The sequence below is a fragment of the Balaenoptera physalus genome (assembly GCF_965194825.1).
Source record: "Balaenoptera physalus genome assembly, chromosome: 6".
NCBI lineage: Eukaryota > Metazoa > Chordata > Mammalia > Artiodactyla > Balaenopteridae > Balaenoptera > Balaenoptera physalus.
This window is the reverse complement of record NC_138885.1, coordinates 47,420,467-47,446,557: the sequence shown is the minus strand read 5'-3', so window position 1 is coordinate 47,446,557 and position 26,091 is coordinate 47,420,467. Positions and strand designations below refer to the sequence as shown.

Below are 26,091 nucleotides of genomic sequence, written 5' to 3'. Positions count from 1 at the left end.
ACACACACACACACACACACACACACACACACACACACACACACACACACACACACACACACACACACACACACACACACACACACACACCTGGTTATCTGCCTGCAGATAATTTGGATAGCCCGGAGTCTGGAGTCCTAGGTTAAGTCTAACTGTAGTTAGACAGACACATTGCTGACTATTGAATTCCACTTACACAATGGAATGTATGATTAAAGCACTGAGCGAATATAGGAGAATGTATTACCCAGTTCCTGACTCTAATGCGTCCCAGTTGGAGGAAGCTAACCTTTTTTTAGCAGCTACCAAAAGACAGGAACTATGCTATTGTTTCCAATTTTTAGAACAGTTTTCTAGGGGTAGTTATATCAGTTTGGGTCTTCTGGGAAGCAGACACTTAAGTGGAATTCGAAGTACAGATTTATTAGGGAAAATGCCTATGAGAGGAAAAAGGGAACAGGGACAGAACTGGCAGGGACAGCCTTCAGACCTGATGGAGTTCTGACTCTGTGAAAGGAACAGGGGAAGGAAAAAGTGGGTAGGAGGAGCCTCAGACTGTGATGGAGCCTTGAGAAAATCTGCCACTCGGAGCTGGGAGCTCCCCAGAGCACTAGAGGAGCCTCACGTTGGGCAGAAACGTTCAGGCTCTAGTCCACGAGCTGTGCTCAGGCGGTGGCTGGGAGCAGCCTGGGGAGAGCAGGTCCTTGCTTGAGAGCCCCGGTGGATCCTGAAGGCGCAGCAGCCCAAGGCTGTCTGCTGACTGCACTCAGCACGGCAAGTTCTCACTCCAGGGGAAATCTCGGCATGCACCTCTACGACCGCCGCAGTAGATAATACTATCCTTACTTCCTACAGGAGAAAGCTAAGTCCCCACTAAGAAATTTGTTGGAGGTCACAATTAATTGTTAATCAACTGTGCTCCAATATAAAAATTAAAAAAAAATAAGTGGGCCCCAAGATTCAACCCCTTTGTCTGACTCCAGCCAAGCTCTGTCCACCATACTGCTCCACTAGTACACATAGCTGTGTAGTGTACACCCCCAACTTCGATGTGCAAGAAATAGCTCATTTTCTACTTTGACCCCTTAGCCCACTGAGCAGGCAGGATGTTTAGCCACGCTTGCAGCTGCCTTTACCCTAATCCAGGGCAGAACAAAGACAAAGGGTGGGGCTGGCGGGAAGTTGAGGGAGTGAGGGGGAGAGTTCCAATGCAGACAACCTGTTAATTGACCAAATCCACGTGGTCCTTAAGGATGGAGGCCGTGCTGCATCAGACCTTATCGGGAACAGGGGGTCTTTGTCAAGGCTGGGAGACACATAGCCCCTCCTCTCTGGGACATTGGCAAGAGAGCTCCCTTCTCTTCTCTGTCTGAGGGAGTGGAGGTATCTTCCTTTTTTCCCCCTCTTGTTACTATTAAAGGAACTCTCTGCTTTTGTTGTATCTAAAAGCATCCTCACCTTCTTTTGTTTCCGGAGACAGTTAGCACAAAATGTTTCCAACCAATTTAGGCTTTGGGGACACAAAATCCAGAAGGGGAAATGGAGAGCTGGTGATTTCCTGCCACAGACACCTCCCTCCCCCACCAGACAAGAAAGCACAGACCCTGCCACCTGCTTAAATGGCGGAAAATGAAGAAGGAAGGTACAAAAGGAAAAACACGGATTCATAGCTCAGATCTCATTGGCCGTGTCTGAGTTCACTTATGTAGAGATCCACACTGTGAGGGCAGCGCTGGTTCTGTGAGGTCCCAGACGTGTCGCTAAGATCTGTGGGAGTATGGGGAGCAGATCTGGGGGGACTTGAGGGCAGTTAGGCCTGTGTAATTTCATTTGACACAGCGATCAGACTCACCCAACAGGAGGAAGGCATTTCACACATCTGCTCAAATGCAAATGCTGAAAAGAATGGGACGGCTTTCTAAGTAGAGAGCTTGTCTCTAATTACGTTCAGTTGGTGGCAGGGATGGGGGTGGAGTGGGCTCTAGGACCTGATGTCAGGTGTCGTGGAAGGAGTCTCCTCTGGTGAAGGCTGAAGGCTATGGTAGCTAACATCCCTTCCCAACTCTGACACTCTGATTCTATCTAGATTTTGGAAGTGATCGGCACAGACATGTTATTGAAATCATGAGGGTTGTAGAACCCAGGGAAAAGGAGAGTATAAACATAAGCAGAAGATATATCAAGTCAAGTAATATGCTTATTGTTTGAAAACATGATTAAGATGTTTCACAGAATGACATGTGGGCACGTCTGAAGACGTGGTATCCATGTCTCCATATGGTTAAACCAGACAAACTCAAATATTTAGTCATTTCAATTCTGTGTAGCTCACCTGCAATCAACCCTCTTGGCGAGAACTAAAATACACTCAGCAAACATTATTTAAGCTTTAGGCCTGTTACCTTGCTAGGTGCTAGAGAGACAAAGGCACGTTCCTGCCTTCAAGGAGCAGATAGTCTAAAAAGGTTCCATAGGTTGAGTCAACTCTTGGCAAACAATTTGTTAGGTCATAAATATCCTTACAGATACTACTTTATAAATCTTTTTTAGATTAAAAGAGAAATTTAGATCAGGGTTTCTCCACAATTGACATTGTAGGTTGGATAATTTTTCATTATAGGGACCTGTCCTGTACATTGTAGGATTTTAGCAGCATCTCTGGCCAGTAACAAACCCCAAGTTGTGGCAAACGAAAATATCTTTAGACATTGTCAAATGCCCCTTAGGGAAAAACATCACTCCTGGTTGAGAACCACTGGTTTAGATGAATATCTACACAAGTTTTGGTTAATAATGTTATAAGAAGTCTCAGTAAGTGATTCCTTGAGATGCATTTCAGGTGAATTGAACTTGTTCCTTTTTAATTTGATCTTTTTATGAGAATGAGTTTATTAACGTTTATTCCTAATAATTACTAGAGAAAATAACTTGTGTCTTATTAAAATTGATGTATTTTAGCTGCTGAGACAGTTGATAGTTGAGTATGTATACAGTACATGTTTCATCTGAAATAGCTGGAACCAAGAAAAGATACCTGCACTTAAATGCACATAATACTGTGAGCTGCCTTAGGATGTGTCCTCGTGTCAGGAATCTCCAACAGCCTCATGCACTGCGAAGGCAGCTTTACCCTGTCATTATTTCAGCAGGATAAACACTTCCTTGTTTTATATAATTGGTTCGATAACCTGGAATTCTAAACAAGCAGTCTGGATAAGCAAGGTTACCTTGAATTTAATATTTTCTAAACACTCTTTACATTATTAAACATGTTCATTTAATATTGTTTGAATAGCATTTGTAATGCTAAGAAGGAATTGTACACTCTATTTTGGCATTCACGAAAAGAATCTTCGGATTATAAAAACCAGTAGTAGTCTCAGAATGTATCTGCATTTGTCCCTACCCTACTTCAAGACCATAATTATCATTTTCATCCAACGACGGGTGATCACTGTGTCATTTTAGTTCCTCTAGGAGAATTTGCAACTTGCTAAATTGGCCACTGCGTCTCCAATCTGAAAAGTCAGCAAATTACACTGGTGGAATCTCACATTGCTAAGAAATTAAAGGCGGCAGTCTTTAGAAAGGGAAGTCTAAAAGAGTACTGAAAAAAGTTGACTCTCTATAGCCAGAAAAATGAACTCAGGGACTATTGAAGCAAAAAGGGAACTTGAAAAGCACCCTGTGTAGTATTTCCTGGAGCGTGTTCTTCCCACTACAGGTTGCATATGCAATGTCAACAGGTGGAAAGCACTTTGGTACCAAAAATGTTTGAGAAAACACCTAAGTAAACAAACGTAGACTGGTTTCTTTACAACAAGAGCCTTAATGTGCTAATGAGCATTTTATATCTCCATTAGGATAGGTCGTGTACGGTGCTTCCCCTGAATTTTGACTATAGAACCATTTTAGTGTTTCATGGCACAGTTCTAAGGAAAGACTGATCGTGTTACAAATGAGGGGACTGAAACCAAGAGAGGTGAACTGGCTTTCCAAAGGTCATGCACCTTGGGCAAAGCCAGCGTAAGATCTCTGTCTCCTCATCTAGCAAGACTTTAGAGAGTGAATGGCAACAGACCGGCTATTATGTATTCTCCTGTAGAGAGAATCATGGGTTTCATGGGTGAGGCTTCTTCTAAGAGTGGGGTCAGCAAACTTTTTCAGTAAAGAGCCATATAGTAAATATTTTAGGCTCTGTGGGCCATGTGGTCTTCTTCACAAAACTACACAACTCTGCCTTGGTAGGAGGAAAGCAGCCACACACAGTATGTAAACAAATACAAGTGTTCCAGTCAAATTGTGTTTATAGAAGCAGGAGGCAGGCCCAATGTAGCCAGCCCACCAAAGCTGCCATCCTTGTTCTAGGACAAGGTTCTGGTTACCTATTTCTGTGCAACGAACTATCCCAAAACTTAGTGACTTCATATGATAACCACTTGGTGGTACTCAGCTGGTGGCTGACCTGGTCCCTTAGCAGGAATGGTTGGAAGGCTGGGCTCAGCCAGCTCCTCTCCCTCTCCGCGTGGTCTCAGGGCTCTTGCACGAGATCTTTCCAACAGGAATATGAGCTTCTTACATGGCAGCTCCCAGGGCTCCAAGAGCAAGTATTCCACTCCCTTTAACTTAGATACTGGGCTTGGATATTGGCTCAGTATCCCTTCCACAGCCTTCTGCTAGTCAAGGGAACCTAGAGGCTGCTCAGATTCAAGGAGAGGGGACATAAACCCTCCGTCTCTATGCAGGGAGTGTCAAAGAACTTGTGGCCATTTTTAATCTGCCACAGACAGAAAGATGAGCTGGGAGGATGGGCTACTGAATGGTTCTACTCTGGAAGAGGGAGGAACTTTCCTTCATTGCCTGCCCTGGATTCACAGAAGAAAAGTTGGGATGCAGACAGAAAAGGGGTTTGTGAGACTAGAACCCATAAGCCCTTTTCATATATGTATTTTTTTTTTTTTTTAATAATTGAGTTCTATTTATTTATTTATTTTTATGGCTGTGTTGGGTCTTCGTTTCTGTGCGAGGGCTTTCTCCAGTTGCGGCAAGCGGGGGCCACTCTTCATTGCGATGCGTGGGCCTCTCACTATCGTGGCCTCTCTTGTTGCGGAGCACAGGCTCCAGACGCGCAGGCTCAGTAATTTTGGCTCACGGGCCCAGTTGCTCCACGGCATGTGGGATCTTCCCAGACCAGGGCTCGAACCCGGGTCCCCTGCATTGGCAGGCAGATTCTCAACCACTGCGCCACCAGGGAAGCCCATATATGTATTTTTATATGACCAGCCTGAATTTGCATTTGGAATAGCCTTCTGTACCCTATAGTGTTGGATTTCATTTTGCTTCTACCAGGTATTGGTGCCCTTTTCCTTTTCAGAGAAGTTGAAAATAGTACCTTTTAAGAAGCGCAAAGTTCAAATTGCCCCAGTACTATGGTCACAAGAGCTATGTAATGCATGGTGAGAAAAGCAGATAGGCAGACAACTGAATATATAAATGAAATGTAATCCTTTAATCCTACTTAGCTACAAGCTGGTTTGTGTTACCAAAAGCTGACCCTCGTTCTTTGAGCTCTGTAATTTTTCTGTGCTTGTAAAATGACATTGATTGCTCACTCTGCTAGAGGGGAGTGTCTCCTCCACAGTCTTGCAAACCTCTAACATTACAGTAACCATGGTCATTCTCTTCTATCACTCTTCATTTTCCATTGCTGAATGGACTCAGATTTATTAAACACAGGAACTCTGAAGTGAGTGACGGTGCTCAGTATCCTATCACAATAGTATTGCTATCATGGTAGTAATTTTCCACCGCCCTTTTCCAGTAATTTTATTTAAATTATTTAGAATTGGGTGAATTCACCTACCTGAAGCGCCATCCCCATTGGTGCATTCATTATTACAAAGCCTCTGGATGGTCATAGTTTAATTCACAACATTACTTTTGAAAAAAGAGAGTAATTGATTTCAGATGTTTCCTTCATGAAACAAGGCCACATGGGATCTAGTTTCTCTCAGTCCTAAGGCGACTACTCTTGCAGGAATTTCAGCCACCCAACTTAGATATACCAAGTTAGGGATACTTCAATACTATGATTTAAAGCATTGGATTAATATGGACTTAACAAAAACACTGGGTGCCTTTTCTGCAGACAGTAGCACGGGTAAATGTTGTTATAATCTTTGAAGAATAAGAGTGGACAGGATGGGAGTTCCCTGGCAGTCCAGTGGTTAGGACTCAGAGCTTTCACTGCCATGGCCCCAGATTTAATCCCTGGTCAGGGAACTAACATCCCACAAGCCACACAGCGCGGCCAAATAAATAAATAAATAAAAAGCAGGACCATCTTAAAAAAAAAAAAAAAAAGAACGGAGCGGATAGATGGGTGTGGTGAGGAAAATGTGGTTGGGTTCAGAATGAATGTCACGGATCATTAAAAGAGAGGAACTAGAAGGGATCAAAGTCACTGTATTCTTTGCCTTCATGTTTTCCCCACTTATCAGTGGCAGGAATTCTGATTGTCTTTCCCTTTTGGCTCATTAAAGTGGAAACTGTGCCTGAAACTAACTGCTAGAGCCCCATGATATTGGTAGGCTTTCCTTTATCCCCATGAGATCTCCTAAGTCTTTCAAAATCCCTTTAACTTAGAGTTCCCTATCACTAGTTGACCAGTGAGTTGAGTACTCAGGAATTCAAAAGCTTTAATAATATAAAGAATACAATTTTGATATGAAAGAAACATTGGTTGGTTATTTTATAAATAGCATTGCATATTTGCCATTCAGCCATATTATTTCACTGAATAGTACTTGCCAGTCTTTTTTTTTTTTTTAATGGTGGCAGATTCAGGATCTCTATATTCCAATAACAAAGAAGTAAAAGTATGCTCACCCCTATTATTTCTTTTTTCCACTTAGAAATAGGAAAGATGCCCCATGTGAGGTTTTATCTCTGCACAACAAATAAATGTAAAGCAATGCATATACCATGGGAGAGTTTGTATATATTTAATCCCCTGGCTAGCTAATATTCAGTAATGCACCAACTTTTTAAAAAAGTTAAGATTAAACTGCAAAATTAATTTCTAAGTTTTATAAACTTTTTATTTAAAAATGTTTAATAACAACTCCTAGATAAAATATATAAGAAATTATGTTTGCTTTAATGAGATTCTCCCTCTTTGCTCGAAAGTATATATTTCACAGTCATAAAGAAAGACATGCCCACTCTCTCTATATCTTCCCTCCCAAGAGAATGTAAAAGAAATAAATGGAACCTGTTCCAGTTGTCAAAGTAGGAACTGAAATGTGCTCCATTTTTTCTAAAAACTAGGGTGACTGACCATTCCATTTCTCCCCAGTTTTCCAGATTTTGGCACTGCTAGTCCCAAGTACCCAGAAACACTCAGTCCCCGGCAAACCAGGATGGTTGGTTGCTCTAATTCAGGTGCCTTCCTTAGGAACGTTTGTGATACTCTGTGAATGATGAACTAGACAGATCTTTAAATACTTAAAAAAATTTTTTAAAACTATTGCAGATTTTCTTCATTCCCATTTTATTCAGCTTCAATCTTTCCCTTTCTTCCCTGTCATTTTTGTTCTCTGGACCACTGGATAAGCTAGAGGTATGTTTTTCACTCTTGTTATTTCTAATGCTTTAGTTTTTCATTTTTCTGAAAGAGGTTGTCCAGAAAAGGGACCTACTCTTCCTGGTTTTCTGGTGATTTGTTTTGACTCCTCTGTTCATTCCTTATTTACTTTGGAAGCCACATTATTTCTGCCCACCTCAGCTGAAGAAAATATCCCATCACAAAATGTCAGAGGCGCGTGCTGTGTCTGTCGGTGCTTTGAAAACAGCTCAGTGTTACCCTTATCTCCGGCAGTCCCAAGAGCATGGTGTCACTGAGTGGGTAATTGTTCACTGCCCGTGACTGTCCCATTACCCACACCCTCTTCTGCTGATTAGATAGCTCTCTGCATCCATATCCCATGCTGGAGGCTTCATGTATTACACAGTAAGGAGCTAGCTAGGCTTGAACATTTTTTTTTTTTAATAAATTTATTTATTTTATTTATTTATTTTTGGCTGCGTTGGGTCTTCGTTGCTGCGCCGGGGCTTTTTCTAGTTGTGGTGCGCGGGGTCTACTCTTTGTTGGAGCACTCGGGCTTCTCATTGTGGTGGCTTCTCTGTTGCAGAGCACGGGCTCTAGGCACGCAGGCTTCAGTAGTTGTGGTGCATGGGCTTCAGTAGTTGTGGCACACGGGTTCGGTAGTTGTGGCACGCGGGCTCAGTAGTTGTGGCTCACGGGCTCTAGAGCACAGGCTCAGTAGCTATGGCGAAGGGGCTCAATTGCTCCGCGGCATGTGGGATCTTCCCGGACCAGGGCCCGAACCCGTGTCCCCTGCATTGGCAGTCAGATTCTTAACCACTGCACCACCAGGGAAGCCCAAACTTTTAAATTTATGAAAAATTGCCGAAGCTGGTTTGCATAATTCATTTGGCTGCTTTTCATTGAATTTCTCTTTGTATAATTAAAAAAAAATTTTTTTTTTCTCCCTTATCCTCATTTCCTAACACTCTGGTCTAATCAGCTGTGTTATTTCCTAAACAGTTGAAAAGAAAAATTGTCACAGATATCCAGGCTGTGAGATTCCTCTTAGTTGGAAATAAGCCGCATATGTCAGTATTCATTCAGAGGCTGAAATTTGCTTTGCTCTGTGATTTTGAAAGCCTAAAAGCAATTTCAGATCATCTTCTATCATATAGCTGTCTTTTTAGCAGTGCAAAAGCTTAGTTTCCTAGAAATGATTGAGGCTTCAGCAAACAGCCATGTGCTGATATATACAAATTGTATCCATTGGCAGAGAGAAGTACTTTATTAAAACTGCTTGTAATTAAGTGTATGTTTAATTGTGTCTGAATCCCTGACCATGTAACATGTGGAACAGCCAGGGAGATAGAAATCTCTTTCAAATCACACTCTGCAATGAGGGCTGCTTACCTTGTTTTGCCCTCTCTGGACTTTGCAATCCTGGCTGTAATAGTTAGAACCCTCAGTCCAAGTGTCCCTGGAGGGTTCATTAACTTGGGACCTTACGAAAGCAAGAAAATGACTTGTTGAGATTACACATTGTTGAGATCCCACATTAAAGAATGAGATCTACCTAATTGAATTATACAGTTAACATAAATAACACTATGTAAACAGCAGACTCCAGAACAAATACAGTCTAGAATTTGTGGACGATTTTAGCCTGGAGTGGGTGACAGAGTGGTCCCTTGTTCCAGTGCCGTGCGGTTTCCTCTTTCTTCTTCCTGTGTCATCTGTCTTGAGTCTGTGCACGCCCTTTGGAATGGGACTGTTCTTGTTCCACTCAAGTTAGCACTGCAGTGCTATCAGAGGATGCAATGTGTGTATCAGAGCATTAGGGACATTTCTCAGAGTCTATATTTGTAACTGTTGACGGCTCAGATTAATGGGGGGAGGGAGCTTTTGATTGCAGGAGACAGACACTCCCTTGATTTGCTTTAGTGGAAAGAGGATTTATTGTAAGGATGTATGTTGACTGACATTGTAGGAACTAGCTGTTTTCCTATTCTCTCATGGGCTCTATCGTCTCTTCCGTTGTGTCTTTGCCCCTCTTTGTCTGTTTTATTCTCTTCCCTCTGCAGATAGAATTCTTTGACTTATAATTTTCTCTCCCTCATAAATTTAACTTTCACATATCTCTCTGGGCCTCCTTCTAAATCCAGAACTTTAAGCAGCTCTGAACATTCACTGGCTCAGTCTCTGTTGTTCTGAATTAAAGTCCCGGTGTGATGTAGGATATTATGGATTTTAATACTTGTCTCTCCCCCGAGACTGGATGCTTCTTGAGCATAGGGATGAAGCCTGTTTTCTTTGCCACAGTATACCACAATGCCTAGCACAGAATAGGTACCGAGTAAACATTTTATGAATGAATAAAATATGCAAAAACCCATCTGAAATCCACTAATAAGTGTTCTTGTGGGGGAAAGGTTTCTACATGACTTCAACTGGCTGAGTCTTCTCAAACACCAGTCGGTTTAGACTGAAGCCACCTTATTCCTTTCCTAGTTGCTAAACGTATCTCACTGCTCCAAGGACTTTGAAACTGCTTTGCAAATTAGGGTCAAACTGTTCAGTAAAGATCAACGTGATGAAAACATTCAAAGAGTAAATGTTGGGAGAGAGATTGTTTCCATGGTGACTTCTGCTTCAGGGAGCCCTCGTGCTGATGAGAGTGAGTCAGCTGACCCACCACCAACTCAGAGTCATCCAGTTGTTACAAACCTACAATCCACCTGCCGCATCGAGTGTTGATGGCAGTAACCCTGTATTTGATTCATTACTGGGAGCTCCTTCTTTGGGTAAAATGAGCTTGTAAAAGCAGGTGGAAGTGGTGCAAGAGGGAAGGAGTGGATTCAACGGCTGAAAGTCGGGGGTGTGCTTTCACTTACCCATGGAATGGCTTTTCTCTTTATGAGGTGCCACGGTTATCTGACTGTCCCTCCAGGGAATCTGTGTCCCAGTTATATTCTGTGTTCCTGACCACACTGCAGTGACAGAGGGGCCACTCTGCTCCTTTGGGGCAGAAGAACAACTTCCTGATTATAGAACAGGTGTTGGACAAAGTCCTTACTGACAGAAACATGGACCCCAGATACTTCTTGGGTGAACTACCCCCCAACTCCCTGCCTACCACCGCTGCAATCAAGTTTTCGTTCTTGTTCTTTTTTAACCATTTCACACAATGATCCTCTGGTAGCAGAAGTCACTATACTGTGGTTTTCTACTATTGATCCTAAACCTTTCGTATTGCTTTACCACGAGACAGATAACAGATAACATTTTCACCAACATTCTAAAAATTACCTAAGTAAATGTTATTTCCTCCAACATAGTTACTTTGGGAGATGAAATGTTTATTCCAGTGATACATTTGTTACCGAAACATTTCTAGAACTCCTCTTTCAGTACCATTAACTTGCTTCTCTCTTATTCTGAAGTATAATTCAAAACTTCTATATAGTATATAAAAGGATGTATTCAGTAAGTATCTATAGGAGTATATGGATAAAGATGTGAATACATATGTGTTTTCACTCTATTCTCCTTAGAACACTTTTACATGTACCTCATCTTTCTTTTTTCTAAATAATGAAAGATCCAAATATTTGATGAGCTTTCCCATTTTTATGTGAATGTCCAAATTTGTGCCTGGTTAACTGTGCAGTTCTTCACTTGGCTTTAACTTTAGCCACTGCCAGTACAGCCCCTCAAGTCTGATATTTGCTACTGGACATTAGAAACAATATTATCCACGTGCAGTGAAATTTTAGGTTTCATTGCCTAAAACCTGAAGTAGAAATAAAATGGATTTTCCTTGTCATCTACAGGAAATGTTTGATGTTATACTGGATGAAAACCAGCTGGAGGACGCGTGTGAACATCTGGGAGAATACCTTGAGGCCTACTGGCGTGCCACTCACACGACCAGTAGCACCCCCATGACCCCACTGCTTGGAAGGAATTTGGGCTCCACAGCACTCTCACCATATCCCACAGCCATTTCTGGGTTACAGGTAGTGTCACTTGTGCTCTTACAACCTTACGTTTAAGGTTCTATAGGAAACTTGATTGAGATGGAGACTGGGAGTGGCCTAGAGAACCCTGCGTTACTATATTAAAAATCTAAAGTATTGCCTAATCATGTAGGCTGTTTTACATTTTTACAAACTCAGATCACTTTGGTTCATATACTTGCTCTGAAGTCTTGGCAACAAAATTCTTCAGATTCACATCTTTTGGCTACATTGATTCTAACAGATACAGACGATTTTACATTTTTACAAACTCAAAAAGTGTTACCTAATCATGATCTGCCCTAGACAAAGTTACCCCGAGAGTGGCGTTTTCCTTAGAACTTTGTTCTCTGTTCATTTATAATGGCTTTTACCTAGGTAAATTCATCCCTCCTATGTCTAAACCCTGCTAAGAAACTTTCTATCTACTATGCAACTGTCCATTGCCTCTCCATTGTCACTTCTTAAGGGTTATACAGTGGTGGCAGTGCCAGGCACAGGGCTAGCTAAGTAAGGTATGTGAGACAGATGGGCCTTATGGCCACCATTACCTAATCCTTCCCCCCCAGGCTGCGGGGCCTGTCCCCTAGCTTGCCCAAACAGAACATGCACATAAGTAGAGTCGCCTTGTTTGGAAACAGTCGTGAATCCCTGAGTTTTCTTAGGGGTGGGCAGGGCCCACCTCGGTCATCGGCTATGGCCAGTGTCCTTTAGGGAAGCTGGGGATGAGTGTAGGAGCAGGAGGCTTGCTCTCCTGCTGTTCTGGTGCTGCACTCAGGGCTAGATGTGGGGAGCCGGAGGCATTATGATACAAAGTGAATCTTGCCTTCCTCCATCAATTATTATGTACCATCTACCAAGCCGCTGCTGGAATGTGGCCAAACCCCCAGCTGACTGAGGAACAGGTAGTCAGTTGAGCTCTCGTACATCATGACTAGTTCTGTATTAATGGGTTATAATGATAGTCATAATTGTAGATCATATAGAGTTAACTCTGAGATAAATGGCACTCTCTCAAATGTTATTTTAACTGTATTACTCTTTTACAAAATTGCATCTTTGTAAGCAAAAAACTGCCATGTAAATGGATAGCTTTCGAGGCTGGAAATGAACTTGGGAAACAGGCTATTATAATATGCAGAGTATATGTGTGCACTGGGACTCTTTCTTTCCTTGTTTCACTGCCTGCCTGCTGATCCGAGGGTGGCATTCCACTGACTGGTTTGGGTTGGCTCCGAATTGTACATTGTAGGGTGAGAAACGGATTCATGAAGCAATATGCTTCCACCTACACTAGTAGGTGGAAATGAAATGTTGCACTTTGTTTATGAATATAACACTCCTGACTTATCACCTCCAAGACATCCACGTAGAGCGCTTCTCCCAGTTTCACTTGAGTTACCGTGGTACCCTTTATCCTGGGGCCTATTTCTCCTAGTAACCATGGGCACTTAATTGTGAGATCCCTGGTTGGGGCTCCCGGCACTGGCTGTGACTGTTGAATGAGCTTCCTGCTGTGTGCAGGTGAGTGTCCTTTAGAGGAAATGCATCTGGGTCTTTGGTTTCATCAGCTTCCTGTTTCTTAACTGAGGCGACCTACCTAAGCAGGTAGACACAGCTATGATACATGTTTTCCCATGATTTGAAGAAAAACGTTAATAGCCTTTTCTGAGCACTCAAATAAGTGTCTGAAGATATTAATTTCAAGTAATGGTATTAGAGGAATTTAGTTTATATTCTGAAGATTATTTTTGCAGGACATTTCAGTTGAGGAAGCAAGAATTGTAAATATATCAATTCACTGGCTCCATAATTATTGTGTACTTCTTTGGAGAGAATGTTGCTGAGTCTTACATTTATGTAGGATTTAGAAACAAATATTTTATGGGTAGCACAAATCATAATTTTATTAAAATATTTTTAAAAGGTATCAGGAACATTCAGCTAATAAAGATGAAGTGCGTGACTTTAGGATGAGAAAGGTTTTATCAGTTCAAGAGAGGAATAAAATAACAGATGCTATTCTGAACTTTAACTTATTTCCCAACAGTAAAATAATCCTCATTTTGCAATAGAAGTGGAATTATTAGGCCTTCGTAAATATATTAAGTTCCATTCAGCAGCTAACTTTAAATTCTATGTTTTTAATAGGAAGCATAATTATGCAGTATTATGTAATTAAATTCATAAACTACCAGCACTTTGGCATCTTTGCATGTTGTGTCCCAAATACATAAGACCAGGTATTTCGAGCAGACCATTTGTACATCAGAATGTTTTATTGAGTCAGATATTTAGCATCTTATTGTCCAGATCCTACTGTTGTACATACATTTGCATGTTCTAGATGAATGAAGCTGATGTAATTTAACCAGTGAACCATCTGATATTTTTAGAGTCAGCGTATGAGGTACAGCAACCACTCCACAGAGAACTCTCCAATTGAAAGGCGAAGTCTAATGACCTCTGATGAAAATTATCACAATGAAAGGGCTCGGAAGAGTAGGAACCGCTTGTCTTCCAGTTCCCAGCATAGCCGAGATCATTACCCTCTCGTGGAAGAAGATTACCCTGACTCATACCAGGACACTTACAAACCTCATAGGAACCGAGGATCGCCTGGGGGATATAGCCATGACTCTCGACATAGGCTTTGAGTCTGCAGAAACAAACAAAATATTCATCTGTTGACAATTTGCCATTGCACTGCTAGGATACAACCAATCATCTTAACTCGGCAACTACAGCACAGTATTGACTGTGCTTATGGGCTGCTGTCATTGATGCTAAGAAGGGGCAAAAAGAAAAAAAAAAAAAAAAAAGTGTACATTATGCCCTTAAATCTAGATGGATGTTAGATGCCCAATCATAGAGATATTTTTAAGTGCAACATTTACATAACAGTACCTTTTGTTTTCTTCATTAGGTTTAGACACATCAATTTGTAATTTAAGGTACTTATCAAGGCACATATAAAATAATTTCCCATGCTGGAAATTCCAAATGACCAGTTCCAGTTGGAACCAATTTATAAACCAATTCCTGTTGGAATTTGGGTGAATCGACTAGAAAGTCTACTTTAGCATGTTGTAATCAATTTAAAAATCTGAAAAAAAAAAAAGAAACTAATCAATAAAATCAAAATACCAATAGAAGCCAAAACCAGCTATGGTATTTATTTGCTGGAGACTAAATTTACACTTAAAGTTGGAATGTATAAACATTTTAATATATGTTAACGTTGCCAGAATGGCTTTTCAAACTTACCAAATGTATTGATAGTGCAAAAAAAAATCTCAAATTAATGCAGAAATTCTACAGTCTCCTCAGATTTTAATATTTTTATTTCTTTTCTGGCACAGCTGTTGTATTCAAAGTGTTTTGCTTTTTGTTTAGTCACAACTGTTAGCTTGTTTGAAGTTGGCAAAAAAAAAACTCAAAATTTCTTTAGCAGTGAGAGAGAATAGTAAAGAGAAGCCCAATCATAGCTGGTTATGTGAGATGGAAGATGGGGTGTTGTTTCCCCTTTCATCAATCTGAGCACAACTACATACATTCAGGAATTTGAAGTCAGACAGTAAGAATGGGCACAGATCCTCCTGAGTGCAAGGCTAAACATCTCCAGATGGGATTTCACCTATCCCACTTACCACAAATACGGGTTCCGTGTTCACCGCCAGCACAATTGAGTATCTTTCCATTGCTTCACTCAGTCTCTGTCTTTGAATATCTGAATGTTCTAGCCCTTCACCAAATTCTTTATAATCATGCTAAGGATTTTTTGTTTTACATGGACACACTGAATTTTGATATTGAAAGCTGCGTTTATACAAAATGATTAATTGAAAAACTGTGAAAACGAATTTACGAGCTTGCAGTAAAAAAAAAACTTGTAGATTCAGAATAGATTTGTTTACTAAAATTGTATCATTTTTATTGCAGAGAATTATAAAGCATTTGAAGATTGAACTGCTTTATTTCTAATGAACACTCCTCTTTACCTATTAAGTCTTCACAGTTTTTCCAGTGACTATAATTACAGAATCAGTGACCTTATGTCTCCAATAATCAAGGAAGCCTTAGATTCACTATGATCCAAGAAACTATTGAAATTGACCCTTTTATACAATACACAAATGTCTTTAGGAAAAGACTCTTGTTTCTAAGAGTCCGTTTTTCTAAAACTCGCATAGGATCAGGCATAAAAGTCCTTTTCTACTAGTACATGTCATGAAGCCTATTTTTTTGGGAAAACAATAATAATTCATATTCTGTTATCTTATTTCCCCCCATCCAAGCCTTTCAATGTTTAGGCTCTCAAAGCATGCACCAGTTAAATAATTTTCTTGACCATGAAAATAGGTTCCATATTCTTAATTAGTTATGTATATATCTTGAACCTCATTATAACCCCCGCATTCCCTCTCCTCCTGTTATTCACTGTGCATACCCCATTATGAACCTGTTTAGCTGATAATGAGGATGCCTATAATCATGTAAGTTATCGCAAATATTTGATACAATTAAAAAATGTGGGCTCAGTGAATTCTAAAAGTTAACATGTGATACTGGCTTGTGAGGTTCTTTTGTCATCTAGTGAAGCTTACAGAATTTTCAGTTAAGACATTTAAAAGAGCTATATCCATTAGGCTCTTTACTAAACATACAACCTGCCATTACTGAATACTTTGTTAGAGCACAGAAGAGCATTTTCCAGCAAACAAATATATTTATTACATGTACAGCACATATTTGCATGAAAAAGAAAACACTAGCCAAAACATTTTTCTATATGCTTTACTGGTTTCTTGTTTGTGTGCATTAAAGTATTTAATTGCAAAGAGTGCACCAAGGTGTTAAACTTAGACTAGACAGCTGTTCAGCTTTTTCTGTAGTAGCATTAGCAATCTGGCCATTTAACTACTTTAAGATATTTACATTTTATGGCAGGTAGCTGTAACAGCATTTACATATATTTCCTAGTCAGCAAGATTACCATATTCTTTCAACTTTTAAAAATCTCTTGTTTTTAATGGCCTCTCAAAGCCTAGTTTCTATGTCCTCTATGTCACGTTGATAGAGAGGTCCATTCAATATCTGTGCACAAAACCAATCTTTCCTTTACCATCAAGTGTCCATACCTGTTTTGCTTTGCATTCTTATTCAAAAGCTAACAATCTTGGAAAGGGTATAATGTATATTTTCTTGATGGATGTACTTAAATTTTTACTTTGATTTAGCATATTCTTTCCCCTTCCTTTTGTAATACGTTATCTTCTCCAAATGAATAAGGGATATGCATTTTCCTTTTTCTTTTTCTTAAGCCTTAGAGTTTATTGTGTAAATGATACTAAAATACAGATATATACTAAATGAAAAGTTTTATTTTTACCAAACACATCAAGCACCTTTGGAAAATACATATTCCATAAATACTTTGTTTTTAACTGATTTCATTTAAAGATTAGCAAATGATAAGCAGGAGAAGCAAGTCTTAAAATGTTTTGAGGCTGCTTTAACTTATAGTATAAACCACATATTCTGTAATTTCAGCATATATAATTTCAGAATATGTAAATTACATATTCTGTAATTTCAGTCAGCGAACATGTAACAATGTAGACACATGTGACAATGTGGAAGTGTAGTCTTAGAAAAAAAAGGAATGCAATTTGTCAATCCTGATGTTAATTCTCAAGGCTGTAATGTGACTCCAGTATTGTAATCAACCATGTTATCTTGTTTCCTCCAATATTTAAAGCAACACTTAGAAATGTTTATAAATGACTGATGATTCTCGCTTATCTTTATACAGTTCTGTTGGAAAGAAAATTGAAATTAACAATTCAGACTGATAGTCTTTCCTAGTAAGAGAGTCTTAATTATGTGACAATATGACATTGCTTAGTTCTTAATGAAATGAATTTTTTAAGTATAAAACAAATTCTGAGAAAATTGTTTGTTCCCTTTGAATAATTTCTTAATTACTTTAATTATTATTGTTGTTGTTTGCGAAATGTATTTTTGGAATGTTAACCTCTTTAACATACCTGCATACTTGAACTTGTCTTTTGTGTGAGGGCCTTAAAATTCATAATCGGAAGCTAAAGCAGTGAAAGGGAGGGAGAGAAGGAAATGATGCCAAAATACGGTTTGCAAATTTAAACTCCTTGAATGAACATATCATAAAATGTTGTTGAGACCCAGGATGTCAGTTAAGAATGTTTCTGGGCAACCTTAATTTGCATGCTAGTGTATTTTCTTATTACACAATTTTATTTTGGTATTTGCTAAAAAATAAAAACAAAATAATGCCACTACAGAAATTGCCCTATATATTGATATTTATACTACCTCTTCTCTAGAGAAGACAATCTGTCTTTAAAGAGAAAACACTTTTCAATAAGTAGGGAATTTATTACTCTTACTGCTAACCTTGCTGCAAAGCTAAATGCATAAATTGTTAAAATATACTTTCCCCTTAGATTTTCAACTGTTGACAAAATGCTCTTGTCACCCTTTCATTTCTTCCATGTTAGTGAACTTTTCTTTCAGTCAGTTCACAGTTTATCAGGAGACAAGGTAAACATTTAATATGTCAGTAATCATAGGGAACAAGACAAACTGCAAGGAAATTGCTTTTGTGTGCAATTTGTTATAACATCTAGCTCCAAGTCTGAGAGTAGATTCAGAGATTTGATGTTTAAGTGAAGTTGGTTTGCAAATTCAAATTTTGTTGATCCTTGACTTCTCCTATGGACACTTAGCCATTTACTGAGTAGGATCATCTTGGACACTCATGTCATTGGAACAAACTTCATATCAATGTTTCCAATAAATGAGAATGTACCCCTTATTTCTTTTATATTTCTGCCTGTATTTCTGTCTTTCATGACACTGTTGCATGTTCTTTTCTTTGTTAATTATATAAAATTCATCTTTGAATAACTTTATGAATGAAAACATTATAGGGAATTATGTAATAAAATTTGTTTCATTAGTTCCTCATACCTTTAAACATTAGTTCCTCAACACTTTAAATATTGTTAATGCTGTAACTGTTATTAAATTACTTACTCAAGCTGTGTCTATAGGGCAGAGAACAGTCCTCTTCTTTTAGATGATAATCATGATCAAACCACTCAATACAATACTTGTCAGATAGGCAACAAGGATAACTTTTTTGTTGTTGACTTAAGCAGTCAAGTTACTTAAAATAGTAAAATTGGTTTATATCAGCAGACAGAGCTACAGCATTCAAAAATTACTTGTTAAAGGTTTCCTTTTTTGTTAAAATGAACTTTCTCAAATGAAACTCATCCTCATGTAGCAAGTATCTCTTTCTACTTGCGGATGGTTTCATACCAAATGCTTCATGTAATTAAGGGACATTATGAGAGGACTAGAAAATATTTCATCAGATAATCTTGACTAAGGGCTGTAACTCCCACTTACCGTGAAAACATAAATAAGAGTGAATAGTCATGAGTTTGGGGGAGTCATAGTTACATATGAAATTTTCCTTTGTTTCTTTTGATGTATGTAAAATGTTTGTAGAAAGATGGTAGAATATGTTATTAATGAATTTAGAGTGTTTGGGGAATACACTGATGCTTCCTCTTTGAAAATTATAGAGTTAAAATGAGGACTATCTAGGAACCAAAATTGGCAGGCCTCCAGCTTTACAATACTTTGTAAGTGTTCTTGGTTATGTTTTGAACACTTAAATTTCTCAACAAATGGCTATGTCTATATTTATGTAGGGGCCACTCTTGCTCTACTTGCATGCCACTTTCACACATCTTTAACTGAAATCAGTGTGAATTCTGTATGCATATGGGATGTATTTTAAGATGCAGGATCATTAATGCTATATTGTTGCATACTATTTTTTATTTTTCATATGCCTTACAATATTTTCTGGGATGTTATTAAAATGAAAGCATTTTATTGCCAAAATAAATCTGTGTTGTTATTTCTAATCTGCATTAGCAGTAGAAAAATAATGTAGCAAAAACATATATTGTATAGTACAAAATTATAAAAGATATATATTTTGCCAATAATATAAAAATAGATTGAGGAGAAAGAAGCACATTTGTTATAGCACAAACTTACAACAAAATCCACTGTTAAATTTGGCAGTTGTATTTTTTAAAAGTATATAGATTTAGTTCTAAGTTTTATCAGATTTATTTCATCTACCATCTTTTTAACTTGCTGCTTGATACTTTTCCAGCAATTTACTTCATAGCCTTGCAATCTGTGGATGTAATTTATTTTACTTTATCCCCTTCCATAAAACTTATTAAATTTTATTTTGTGATAAGACTCATACTATATTTACTGTTCTTATTTCTTCTCCTTCAGTAACAACTACAAAAAGTAACAGCAAGTGAACTTATAGGGCTCCTCTGAATTTTGGACATGTTTGAAATGTTTTATATTTTTCACAGCCTACAGTCAGAATGAGAAATAAAGATGTCCCAACAACAACAAAAAAGTATTTAGGGATTCTTCAATTTGTTTTGTACTGAATACCATTTTGAAACATAAGTAAAAGCCATTAGCTGTTTTTTTTGAAAGGGTGGTGGGAGGGAAAAACAGATAAACTTATTAATACTAAAAATAAAAATGGCAAATTGATGTAAAAAGATTTCCCTACTATTCTGAGAGCTGTTGATATCCCAAACTATTGCTATATCTCCAGCTACAAAGTGGAAAAAAAAAATGCTTTTATCCAGTATTTTTCCTTTCTTTAAATTTTAGTTATTTATTTTGATAATTTTCCCCCTTTTATTTTTCTTATATAGGTAAATGTGTAGCATTCTACAAGGCATGCTGGGTAAAATATACTATGCAAATGTGTACAGTGCTGCATGTTTTGTTCTCCCTCTGCTTTAGTGGCTTTAAAGAAAAAAAAAAAAAGTGTTGTTATTTTTGTGAACCAAAACATTTAACAAAGAAAATGCAGAGTGCATGCATATAGTATCCTAATTTCTATGGATTTGTTTTATGGAATTTAAATGTGTACAAACCAACTGCATTAATTTTTTTTTCTTTTATATAATAAATGAAAAAAACACTGAAACCAGCGTTATACCTCTCCTTTATATTATTCTAGAGATATACTGAAGATATACCGGAAATTAGTAGGTATATTCCTGTACCTTTTATACGAAAAAAAAAGTCTAAACATTTACCCTCAAAACACAGGTTCAATTAAATGACTACTTCCTGAATACTCTGCTAGGTGTTACAAGTGATCGCAAAAGAAGTACTATATTAGGAAAAAGCTTGTAGTTAAATACATACACATACACGCATGTGCGCATGAAATAGAATATATTACAATGTATGTGTGAAATAGGATTGAATACAATATAGAAAAATAAACTAGATAAACCGTATTGTTCACAAGAAACCCCTATATGATTATTTTAACAATTATCAGAAGTTTCCAAAGGTATTTTGTACCTGTAAGAATTCCATGGATGGCATCCAGCTTATGACTTGACATTTCATGTGCTCGGTGTCAAGTGTCCGTGCTATGACTTGATCCGCATTTGACTTTTCTCTCATTGCAGTGCACAGTTCAAAAGAAATGTGTACTATGTTGATTATTACCAATGTATTAGGATTATACAGTGATTTATTATAGCCAAATTATTTCACAAGCATTATCACATTTGATCCATCTGACCCCCCCCCCACCCACCGATGGAAAATAGGCAGGGCATAGGTTATTAGACAACTAAAATGAAGATGCCAAAGCTCATTGTAGTCTTTCTCTCTAAAGTACTGTTATCTAAAAATACATATATTAAATGCTTTTAGGCTGATAGTCATCTGAAGCATACAAAACAAGGCCTGGAATACAGTAAATAGTGACTGAATGAATGGTACCTTGGTTATTGGAGATGTACTATATAAGGCTGCCCCAACTATCAAGGCATTTCAACCAACAATCTGCAAGTCCCAACTGGAAGGACTGCAGCTCACTGCAATCACTCCATCAACCTGGCCCTGAAGCCACCTTTTGCATCATCAGTGTATCTCCACTAATGAGATAGGTTGTAGAGAGAAGCATCTTGTTTGTCCTGTCATACAACATGCAGATTAGCATAGTGGTTAGACTGTGGCCTCTAACCCTTGCCTGGGTTCAAAGCCTAGATCCAGCAGTAACTAGCTATGAGTTTGGGGCAATCACTTAACTTCCCTGTGCCTGTATCTATTTTGGTAAAGTGATTTTTCTTTTGGTTATGGGTCATGTTTTCATGTTTCTTTGAATGTCTACTAATTTTTTTATTGGATTCAAGATATTGCAGATTTTCCACTGTGAATGACTTGATCTTGTCTTCTTGATCTGTAAAGAACTTTGGCCTTGTTTTGATAAACAACTGTGAGTTAGTTTGATCCTTTCAAGGTTTGTTTTTAAGCTCCTTTAGGACTGGTCTAGAGTAAGGCTTATCCTTAGGCTAGTTTAGCTCCTCTTTTAAGATCTCTGGGGTGTCTACTGAATGTCCCATATATTCTGTGTGTTCTCTTCACACTGGCTGAAGGGAACTCAAATGATTCCTGGCCCTTTGTAAACTCTGGTAATTACTTGTTTTACAGCTCCCCCAGTACTTGTTTATTTCCTCAAGTCATTACTGGCTAGCCTCAGGGGGTTTCATACTGGTTTTATACTACACATATACAGATTGATATGCAGCCAAAGACTCAATGCCTCAACCTGTGTAGGTTTCGGGAGCTTTTCTCTGGATAGCTTCCTTGTTTCAATCACTCTGCTTTACAAATTCTAGTAGCCTTGATCTCTTGGAATGCTGATCTATGTCTTCATCTCCAGGGAATTGCCAGACTCTATTTGAGTTTCCACTCCCTCTGTAGCTGGCTGGAATTGCCTCCAGGCAGAAAATCCACATAATAATAAAACTTGTCCCATTTGTGTCTCTTATCAGAGATCACAGTCCTATGCTGGGTGTGGGCCGAAAACAGCTGTTTTCTATATTTTGTACAGTTTCCTATTTATTAGTGGTAGGAGGGTAATTCCAGACCATCCCACTCTACATGGAAGCAAAATTCTCTCCAATGACATTTTGCATATCACTATAATCATGAATAAATGAGTCTTTAAAAAGTCTCATAAGGAGTCTGTTTTTACAAATAGCTTCATACCACCCAACAAGCATTCCCAATTACTTCTTTAGTAGTTCCAAATTTGTATTTCACCCATGGATCCTACAGTTGGACAAGATTGTATTAGGAAAATTTCTTCTCCTCCCGCCCGCGCACCCCCCCCCTTTTTTTTTTCTTTTTTGAGACACTTAGAAAATAAGCTCGGAGACCATCTCCCAACCTATAATGGAGGTTATAAAATATGAAGCCCTAACTTCCCAAGTTAATATGGATATGAGACCCATTTAATAAGTTGACAAGAGATGTGTGAGGAGTTTGCAAAAAGTTTTAGAGCTGCCAAAAGCATTACCTACAGTGGGCAAGAATGGAAATTGTTGTTTTTCTAAATAGCCTAGAGAGTACTTTATTATTTTTTTAGGAATTTATTTATTTATTTATATTTTTGGCTGCATTGGGTCTTTGTTGCTGCGCATGGGCTTTCTCTAGTTGCGGCAAGCGGGGGCTACTCTTCGTTGCGGTGCGTGGGCTTCTCATCACGGTGGCTTCTCTTAATGCAGAGCATGGGCTCTAGGCGTGTGGGCTTCAGCAGTTGTGGCACGTGGGCTCAGTAGTTGCGGCTCACAGGCTCTAGAGCCCATGCTCAGTAGTTGTGGCGCACGGGCTTAGTTGCTCCGCAGCATGTGGGATCTTCCTGGACCAGGCCTCGAACCCGTGTCCCCTACATTGGCAGGTAGATTCTTAACCACTGCGCCACCAGGGAAGTCCGAGAGGACTTTATTATGTAAATATAAACATAACAATCCATAAATTTAAATGGATTAATATAGTAATTTTCTTTCCCTTCATATGTCTCCTCTAAACTTTGTTTCATAATGATAAGCCCCAAAAGAAACCAAAGGACTTTTTCTTGAACAGTTGTTTAAAAAGAGACATGTTTCAGCCCTCAATGCTGCCCTTTGTTTCACAGGTACAAGTTTGCTACAGACAACTACGAAAAACTGTAGACTGTCTTGAGGTCTTACTTAAATGGGTTATTTTTCTATGTATTGAGATGAGATAGTGTATGACTAGGAGAAGTGGTGTGGAAAGGTGAAGTTTATTGCTGATTTTGTTTCATTTCATTTAGCTCTTGCACATGGGGGGCAGAGCAGTTCAAAATGCCTTTTACAGCTCCCGCACCTTTTTCTTTCTCTTTTTACCGAAGTTAAAGAGAATAGAAGGGGTTGGAGCTGTTTCTGGTTTCTCTGTGTAAGGGAAGAAGTAAACAACCTCAGTTTCTTGTTTTCCCACTCTTGCCTCTAACAAGAATAGAGACTAATTATCATTGTTATCAGATGATCTGGAATCGAAGAAAGACTTTAGAGACAAACCCTCTGCTGCTCAAACAGCTTTAGTGGCCACTAAAAATTTTTAAACACGGGAGTGAACTGATCAAGATAGTTGTTTCGGGCAAGACTGATCTGAAAGTGAAGGGAGATTGGAGCGGGAACAGCCTTGAGGTGCAGGACGGCCATAAGGCGACCGCTTAGCTAAGGCCACCCTTCAGGGCGTCCAGGTCACGAGATTTGAGAGATAAAGGTATTCAGCTTCCCTCAGAGCCCCTGATGGAATGCCATGTCTTTGAAGGCCAGGACGTGGGACTTTTGGTGTACTGTGCGTGCAGGGTTGGGGATGGTCACTGGGCACTCAGTGACATGTTCACATTTTGGCTCTGTGGAAGAAATGCAGAAAAAAACCAAAACTCGGCGGGGACGCCAAAGCAAGCAGCCCAGAGCCACCTGCCCCAACCGGCAGCCCCCACTGCCTGGATCCAGGGGCTCTGTCCCGCCGCCTGCAGGTCGCCCGGCTCGGCACAGAAGCTAGGGCCAGGCGAGCACCCTTTCCCAGACCCCGCCCCCTCCGGCCGCGCGCCTGCGCCTTCCCGTGGCCTCCGCCCCGCCCCTCGCCTCCCCCGCCCGCCCGGTCGCCGCCGCCTGAGCTGCCCGAGAGGAGCTGGGGGAGGACGGTGGCCCGCGAGGCTCGCCGCAGACAACGCGGCGGCGATGTCCGCGAGCCAGGCGGGAGCCGCGGCGGCAGCGGCGGGTCCTCGCGCACGGCAGGGCGGCCTGGGCTTCGGCCTCCCTCCGGTTCCTAGGAAGCGGGCCGACGGCCAGCGCGGGAGCAGCAGCGGCAGAGACGGAGGCTCCGGCGCGTCTCTCTCCTCCCCTTGAGCCTGAGCCGGGGGAGGCCAGGCGGCCGGGGTGGCTGGAGGGGGGTCCGCTGCCCGAGAATGGGAATTCTCTTCACCAGGATATGGAGACTGTTCAATCACCAGGGTGAGGGGCTCGGGCCGAGCGCGTACGGGTTAGGGAGAGCGTCAGCCCTGGCCGGGTGGGTGGGGGTCTCCGAATACTTCCGGAGTGTGGGCGGCGCGGTGGCGCGCGCTCCCTGCGCTGGGTGCGGGCTGCTGCGGCTGCGGGCCTTGGGGCTGTTCGCGCCCACTCCCAGCTCGGGAAAGTCCCGACTCGCAGCCCTTTGTCTTAGGAGAGCTTCCTAAGAAATCCCTGCCTCAAATACACCCATTGCTCCGATTTCGACTGGGAGTGGAGAGGGTTTCTTGCCTCACGTCCGGCGCCCCTGAGTGGCCCCTCTTGGTCCACGTTTCAGCCCTTTTTCCTTCAGTAGTTGGGTTTGCACACCACTGAGAAATGCTGGGGTTCTCTGGGATGAAGGTTACAGGTTGTGGCCCCAGCCGCACCACTGAGCACCCGAGGATTGCAGAATGCGGTAAAACCTGAGGAATCGCTCTTGGCTTGACCAGTACATTCAGGTTTCTGAGCCTGCCCTGCACCTCCACCCCGCCCTTCCCCACTTTGGGGAAATTCTTCTGCATCCTGAGTAGTGATGGTCCTCTCTCCTTTTGCCGTATTGATATCTGTGTTTAAGGTTAAGCTTAAGGTCACTTTCCTACTCGTGTTGCTTATTTAGAGGTTTTGGGGGGCTGGATTAAAAAATGGTAAAGTGTTTCACCGAAAGCACTTAAAAATCATATCATATGAAACATTTGTTATCTGTAGGTAACGACTAAGTTACCAGGTATGGAGTGTATTATAAAGAGATGCTTAAGTTCATCTAAACTCAAACATTGCCTTGAAATGCATATCAGATTTAATGAAATTTGTTACAAAATAAGTGTAAAACTGGGGAAAGAAGATACAGTTTTAACAAAAAAACTCCATAGTCATTAAGATACACTATAGTTACTGGTGTACTTTTGTTTCTTTTTAACTCAGGTAGGGTGATTCATCATCCTGGCTGTCAGTAACTTAGTTTGTGTTTTTCTCTTGTGTAAGCTGGTGGTGGTGTCAC

At 40.1% G+C, this 26,091-nt stretch overlaps 2 protein-coding genes across 8 annotated transcripts in view; both read left to right on the top strand.

Moving 5' to 3' along the window:
* Positions 1–18,572, top strand: part of CACNB4 (calcium voltage-gated channel auxiliary subunit beta 4) — a gene marked incomplete at its 5' end in the record, with an annotated part of 253,539 nt that extends 234,967 nt beyond the window's left edge. For all 6 annotated transcript variants that reach the window (XM_082465076.1, XM_082465079.1, XM_082465077.1 and 3 more), the window contains 2 exons: positions 11,419–11,604; positions 14,001–18,572. In XM_082465076.1, coding sequence (XP_082321202.1) covers positions 11,419–11,604; positions 14,001–14,261 — 447 coding nt within the window. In that variant the 3' untranslated portion in view covers positions 14,262–18,572. The remainder of the gene's footprint in view (positions 1–11,418; positions 11,605–14,000) is intronic.
* A 6,122-nt stretch (positions 18,573–24,694) lies between these two features.
* ARL5A (ARF like GTPase 5A) overlaps positions 24,695–26,091 on the top strand; it is a 46,440-nt gene continuing 45,043 nt past the window's right edge. For both annotated transcript variants that reach the window (XR_014264642.1, XM_082465217.1), the window contains exon 1: positions 24,695–25,058. Coding sequence is in view for 1 of the 2 variants with exons in the window: in XM_082465217.1 (XP_082321343.1) it covers positions 25,013–25,058 (46 nt within the window). In the remaining variant the exon portion in view is untranslated. The remainder of the gene's footprint in view (positions 25,059–26,091) is intronic.